A 7,626-nucleotide genomic window follows, 5' to 3' on the forward strand; every position below is an offset into this window, starting at 1 on the left:
CTATTCCATCCATTCTCCAACTACGTTGTTTGTCTATAATACATAGGAAAACACAAATACTAGACAAACAACATTAGTGGTAAATTGTTTGTTAAACATCATCAAAACAAGAAGGCCAACAAAATGTGCACCCTTGGTATGCATCCCAATGACACCGCCTCATTCTCGGTTCGAGTACTTTCACACAATCATAATATGCGCTGAAACTAGCGGTAGGTCTAATTTCAGCAGCACCATCAGACTTTTTCCTATAATACAATTTAATATTTAACATCAAACTATCTAAACTTAACATCCAATAGCCAACAGTAACAACCAATAGTAACAACAAACAATGAAATGTAACTGTTATGCCATACACCTTAACAACCATTCGCTAGACTTGTTATAGATCAATAAAACTTAACGCATAATGTGTAAAATCAGGTATCATATGCCAATATCATCAACCAATATCTAGAGTTAACAGTTTATACGAAACGTTAAGAGCTTATAACAAAACGTAACAACAAGTCATTCATTGCTAACATTAATATGTTACATTTCACAGATCCAGACATATAGTTCACAATGCATCAACATTAATCTCTAACATCAATCTATCTAAATTAGAAAATTAAACGTCAATGTACTCCTTTCTAGATTTCTTTAATTCATGTTTTGAACTTTGAATTTTCCTTTTTCTTGATAACCCCTTTTGCATGCCCAACAGGGTCTGGGTGGCTTCATCAGTGCTGCCATTCTCTGATGATGACACATGGGTGGACGAAGACTTAGAGGAGGAGGGTCCATGGTCAGTCTTAGACGGCAAAGGGGGGTCTTTAAAATTCTTGGAAGGCGAGGGGGGATCTTTACCAGCGACGAAGGAGGACGGTGAACATCTTCGAATTTACCATCTTTTCTTAATGAAGTTGGGGAATCTGGGTTCGTAGTCGATTTTCCGGCCAATTTCTGCCGATTGTGACAAAAGCCTAGAGTGGAGATTTGGGGATGTTAGAAAGTAGGCGGACGCGATTACCAAAATCGGGCACTGTAGCGTTAATTAGGAGTACACTAAGGTTTTAAGAAGAATTCGCTCAGGTTCCTGAGTTGGTGGAGCTGAAACTCAATTTTATAATGTATTTTAGGTTTATACAAATGGACAAAAGTAGAGAAAGCTGGTGCACATCACTTTTTTAGATTTAGGGGCATTTAATCAATTTTTCCGAAATATTTTTTGGAAGCATGTAGTGAGGGATGGGATGTGTAAAAGGATTCTAACATGTGCAGGAACTAGTCACCTCAACCTCAAAGCCAATTGCTAGGCATCATAAACATTGTGTAGTCACTGGTCCCTGTGAAGAGATAGCTGTCAGGGGAGCATGGGCCAACAACCTGTTCGGCCTGTTAATGGCCTTTTGGGCCCACGTAAGATGCCATACAAAGACCAAACCAACAAAAAGAAATCTTGTTGCATTGAAACACAAAACGATGGCAAAAGAGTCCAATGTGAAGAGTGCATCATGCTTAATCCTTAATGATTATGACTTATCATTAATTTTATGCCCAAAGTGAGTAATCATTATCCTTCTCACTTGCCTATCCTGTTTGCATTTCTCATGTACCAAATTTGTGACACTCATCAGCAACAGCTAGCTTCCATCATTAACCAACTGTCATACTTGCATATCAAAAGTTATTTACATCAACTAAAGTCACTTACATATCAACACTTTTCCCTGAATTTTCTATAACATTATTCATGAGCTATTGTCCTGCGAAAAATTAACTATAATCTAGAGAACTCGAGCCCAGCTTATCGCAAAAATCGTAGACAAGTAATGTAAGCTAGATAATTTCGCTGCAGCTCAATAGGTAGGGATCGCTTCTTGAAATTACATTTTTCCCATTAAAAAAGTGTAAATTACGCTAAACCCACACGATACTTCCAGTGTTTTGTGGTAAACCCCTCAATAACTTCAAAAATCTCACTGAACCCCTAATAACTTTTTTAAATTGCAAAAAAAAAGCAATCGGTTTCCGCATTTTGCAGAAAAACCCATAAATTAGAACAGAAAAAGGCATTTCGAAAGTTTTTTGGGGTTTAGTGCAATTTATCCAAAAGATATTGGGGGATATTGTGATTTTCAAAGTTATTGGGTGTTTACCAAAAAACGCTGAAAGTTCTTAGGGAGTTTAGTGTAATTTACCCCAAAAAATCATCTTTATTCTTCTGACAAATATAACATACATTTTCAAATAGAAAACACGACTTTCTTCTTGTCCTATTGTTATAGCCTCCGTTCCAAATTCTTCAAGGGCCTTGAGAAATTTCTCTGCATATTTTTCCGTTACATGTCAGAATTTCCCTAACTATTCGCTAGTTTTGGAACTAGTGATTTACCCATTTAGCATGGTTTAAGTATCGACAGAGCATATCTATTAGAGAACGGGCTTTGCTACAAAGACCCAAAATATAGGATCAACAGGGGAGACATACGAGTTGTCCCCCTCCTATTGAATAATGAACTGGTCATCATTAGCCAGCTCATTACGCAATAGGAGTTAGACACCTCACATGTTCCGCCTGTTGGTCCCATATTTTGAGTCTTTAGAGAATTTTTCTTAGAGAACTCATGCTGGCTTTAAATCAGCCAATACAAAATACCAATTTCTCAGTGTTACATTCACAAAACTATTTACTGGACCCCCCAAAAAAAAAACCCAATAAATACTTACTGGGTGTATCTGCCATAAAAGAGGGGATATTGTCCCTCCTACAATTGACAAAACCATCCACATTGATGAGTTTTTCCGAACAGATGGGTTCTTTATTCATTTATTGAGCACTTGCTCCCACAAGCTCACACCTCCCATCAAATTAAATATCATGCGCTCAACGTTTGCAACTCAAACTTACTTGAATGAACCCATTCGTAATGAAATTTATGATAGGGAGCTCTTTCAAGTCTGTCGGCGGTGCTAATGTGCACTTCATTGAAAGAGAAAGGACATTGTTACTTTGTTATTTGTCTAATACTTAGTTACTAATTAACTTATCATGTACTTTGTAATTATGGTTATAATGAAGCTACTATGTAATATTTGTTGCATGGGATACTAAACGAAACTGAGAAAAATTGTCTAGTTCATGATATATGCTACTCTCCTGTGATAAGAATATGCAATGTTGTTTGCAGTGTTTGAAACTATGTAACAGAGCATCCATAAGGCACTCTACTAGTTGCCATTATTAAAAAAATATCAAATCATGCTTGAAAACAGGTTCCTAATACATTATGATTTTGGTATTACTTTTTCAAACAGTACTAAAAATATCTGTTGCGGGTGGTACGGGAAGCTTCTCAGCGCCATAAATAAGATGCCATGCCCTTGTTCATAAAAATGGTACGTACGTGTGGGGACGAGACTTTTCCCGCAGAAGCCTAGTAAAAACATCATATTTACCCGCACAGCTCTCACATGAATTTAATTTACTTTTCTCTACGTGCACAACACGGGGGGCGGTGGACGAGGTAAGAAAAACACATGGGAGGCCTTCACCTCTGAGGCAGCAGATGATGCTTTCACATTCACACTCGTCACGCCTCGGTCAATAAAGGCATTAAAAAAAAAACCTGAAGATGAGCTGTGGGCCCTCTTTCTTCAGTGACAACTCTGAGATGCTGTCATGTAAAGAAGTAAATGAAGGAGTAACGCTTGAGAAAGATGATCCCAGAGTCAAAATGAAGATGGGAAGATGGGGGGAAAACTGGGCTCACAGCATATTATTTCACACCACAAGAAAGAAGGAAAGGGAGGAATTTTTTTTTACAGATACTGATACTGACTTGCAACACTCCATTTCTTGACATAAATTTCTTACACTATTTTTGGGTAGACAAACTACATAATACTTGTTCGTTCAATATCAGATACAATATTGACTTTTGGTGCTACCATTCACACTCAAAATAAGAAGAGCAAACAACAAAGCAAGAGCAAACATGATAACTAAAACAAGAACCATCTGATGCAGTTAAAAGGCCAGCATAGAACTTCTTCCTCCTCTGGCACACACACAGAATTAGTATCAAGATCGCCGCCATCGAGATTTTTGGGGGGCAAAAACAGAGAATGGAAGAGAAAAAAAAAACCCCCTAATCCATTCCACAAGTTCGAAAGCAGAACAAATTAGACCTAACCAACTAGTCTGTATTCAGAGTATAAACATCCACCAAATCCAAAGAAATGCAAGGACCTGTGAACGATTACGCTCCTATTTACAGAGAAAACTCTTCCCTATCCTAGTAAACCCTGGATCCCATGGTCAGCCAATTATAACCAAATTAACCAAGAATATAAACATTTCAACTACTTTCTGAATCAATATATCACGTCTCTAAGCACTAAACTTCGACCCTCCAACCGAAACTCTTACTGCCATTCTGCAATTTCCCAACAGCTGCAACCCTAGATCGATGACTTCCAACCATCGGCAACCTTCCCTTTTCACCGTGGGTCAATTCACTGGTTTCACTAACAGACCCTACTCTAATATCAGCCGGAGGGATAAAACAATCCATAGAAAGCCCAGGAACATTGAAAGCCACCTCCTCAATAGTCCAAGCCTCCTCCATCCTAGTTTTACTATGACTCATCGCCATCTCACCAAACCTGAACAAAGTTACCATAGATCGGCCAGAATGAGCAATCATTATCCCCTCAACAGGACGATAATCATCAAGAAATGAATTTATGGTAGTTTCCCAATACACTGCATCACCACCTCCGTGGGATTGAATGCGAGTCAGGTGTGAATCCTCAATGTGGACTAAAAGCCCGGTTCTTTGGCTAAAATAGCCGAAGAGCACATGCCTTATGATCTCTGCAGGGCCTTCACTCCTCGCTTTGAGTGTCTGAGGGTCGGCAGATAGCTTGAGGATGAAGCAATCCTCACCGTTGACCTTCTTTTCTCCAATGCATCTGGCATTGGCAAACATGCTCGCAGTTGTCAACGGATCTAAACCCTAATCAACAATACCCAATGTTAGATACTCAACTTGCTTGTCCACCAAGGAATGCCTTTTTTTATTTTAATTTTTTGGACATCTATTGTTGCATATAGACCCCTGAAAATGGTCAAGAAGTTCACTCAGGGAGTCTATCTACAACAATAGCACGACAGGGTAAGTTCGATTTGGCGATAATTCAGGGGTCCTATCGCAATTAGCCCTTTTTCTATTTGCAGTTTAGTACCTGAAGAGCTCGACGAAGGGGGCGAACAGGGCCTTTGGCTGCATGAGCACCGAGCCATGGAGTATGTCGCCAGACTATCTTGCCATTGGATCCTGCATGGACTTTGCTGCCACCGGCAGCGAGCTCAACATACCACATATCGGGGTTCATCTGCCAAAGGACGAAGCTACCAGACTCGGTGGCCCTCGATATGCCACGATTCTTTGTGACTTTGGTCGCTGTTTCAAACTCTGAGGCAACCATTCGGACTTTTCCCATGGCATAAGCGTTGCGGATTGAGCTTTGGAGCTTTAGGCCTCCTGATGCTGCTGTGTATTGTTGGAGGATGTACTGTGCTGATGACGTCTCCTGTTGTTGAAGATTAACATAAACGTCACATTTTTAGTATGATTCCGAGAAATGAAGAAAACCCACCCAAAATAAGACCATAATGCATGAAAAAGCCATTGGAAATAGCCATATCAGTAAAATTTCAGAGAAGTCCACTTTTAATGCACAAGAAACCCCCTACTGTGAGGATGCTTGCATTGAAGATGAACATATAAAATCGAAAAGGGGGCAAAAAGGATTTCTAAGAAGTAAATACCGAACCATTTTCATTCAGATCACAAAAATAGAAATCAAAAGTAAATGCACCCATATTCTACCAAAAATCTCAAAACAGCTCGCCATTAGAAAAGGGCAAAAGAGGGGGATGGGAACTTTACTCTGTGAACTTCATTAAAATTCCAAGCTCAACTGCTACTCCAATGACGAATGCATTGTGCCAGAAAAAAGACTGGAGAGTACCACATTCATCTAAAAACAGAGTGATAATAAAACCACCCACCCAAAAAAAAAAACTTCATCTAGATCCCAAAGGAACTGAGTATGAAGCACAAACTCCATTTCCACTGAGATCTAAACCCCCACTAAAGTACTCCACCAAGATTCAATTTTGAAAGAGCCCACATAACAAAACAAACCCATTCACCTAAAAAAAGCCCCAGTCTCAACTTACAATGGGAGTATCCTTAATACTCAGATGCGGCAGCGGCTCCCCTGCGCTAACGTGCACCGGCGTGACCCCTAGCAGCATCCTCAAATCCGACCGTCCACTTCCCCCGACGCTCACCGACGGGGCCCTCGACAGCTGGCCCTTCACCCACTGGCCCCATCCCTCCCCCCTCTTCATCTCCCCACTAACGCCGTCATCGCCGTCTGGGCCCTCCATTAACGGCGTCAGGGCCTCCCCTACTGGCCTCAGGCTCCCTGATCGCGATATTAACGGGTCGGGTAAGCCCGACAGAGAGTGGGCCCGCTGGTGGTGGGACTTCCGGCGAGATCTCGCCGGCGAGAGGCCGCGGACGACCTCGTCCTTCAATGCTGAGAAGAACCCTTGTTTCTTCTCCATTTTCGGAGAAGAAATGGCGAGATTGGAGCTTTTGGGTATGAAATGTAAATTTATAGTTTGGAGGGGGTTTTTAAGGGTTAAGAGGAAGGCGATGGCAGTTTCAGTGAGTGAGAGATTGGGAGTGACGATGGTGTGAAGAAAAGAAACGGTTATGGGGGTAGACATAGTAGGGAGGGTGGCTGTGCAATTATGGCGAGGTTAGAGGGGTAAATGAAAAAAAAGTAAAAAAAAGTTGGGAGATTAAAGAAACAGTAGAGAAACGACAAGAGGGGGAGAGAGGGAAGTGCTGGTGAGATCCGGTTACTCGCCGGTATTTGCCAGTTTTGTTACCGTAATATTAAGGTTTTATCTTAATCCAGCAAAAATGTGGATATTAAGAAAGATAATAGTAACTAAAGATTTTACTCTAAACCAGGCTCAAATTGAAATTCTATATAGGAAAAAATTTAAACTTGAATCTAATAACATATACAGCTTAGGAAATTTATCATTTCTTAAGCTACGAAATGATCTTGCAAAATTAGATACCAAATAAAATGGATTTTCTCCACATAAAGAAGAGAATCCACACACCTAATAAATGATATTAAAGCTTGTTGGTAGTGAATATCACTCCAAAACTTACACTAATTAAAAATTAAGATCTACTAAAACCTTAAGCACAACTTAATGATTTGAGAAGGTAATAATTTTTGGGATGTAATTTTAAGCGCACATTTTAAAAGTAGTGAGATAAAAGTTTCATACTAGCATATAACGTATTTTTTATTTAACTTAAAAATGTGTCTATTATTAAGAAGAAAATATTAGTCAGTATATCTAAATATGTAAAATCTCATGTTTTTAACAAAGATCGCTTTTAACCAGTAAAAAAATCTCTTTTACAATGATAGATTATAGCATAAGCTTGCAAATTATTAAAAATAGTATTTTGTATGAAACATTATTTTTTAGTGCAGAAATTAATTAATGGCAAGTGCTTCTATTATTTTTAT

The 7,626-nt window shown here is 39.5% G+C and overlaps 1 protein-coding gene across 1 annotated transcript; it reads right to left on the minus strand.

Annotated features, from left to right (window-relative positions):
• LOC109819763 lies at window positions 3,821-6,825 on the minus strand. Its single transcript, XM_020385642.1, has 3 exons — window positions 6,239-6,825; window positions 5,239-5,586; window positions 3,821-5,009 (listed from the first exon to the last, which is right to left on the minus strand). The coding sequence occupies exons 1-3, from the start codon at window positions 6,794-6,796 to the stop codon at window positions 4,389-4,391; spliced, it is 1,527 nt and encodes a 508-aa protein (XP_020241231.1). The 5' UTR covers window positions 6,797-6,825; the 3' UTR covers window positions 3,821-4,388.

Source organism: Asparagus officinalis, chromosome 8, assembly GCF_001876935.1.
Source record: "Asparagus officinalis chromosome 8, Aspof.V1, whole genome shotgun sequence".
NCBI lineage: Eukaryota > Viridiplantae > Streptophyta > Magnoliopsida > Asparagales > Asparagaceae > Asparagus > Asparagus officinalis.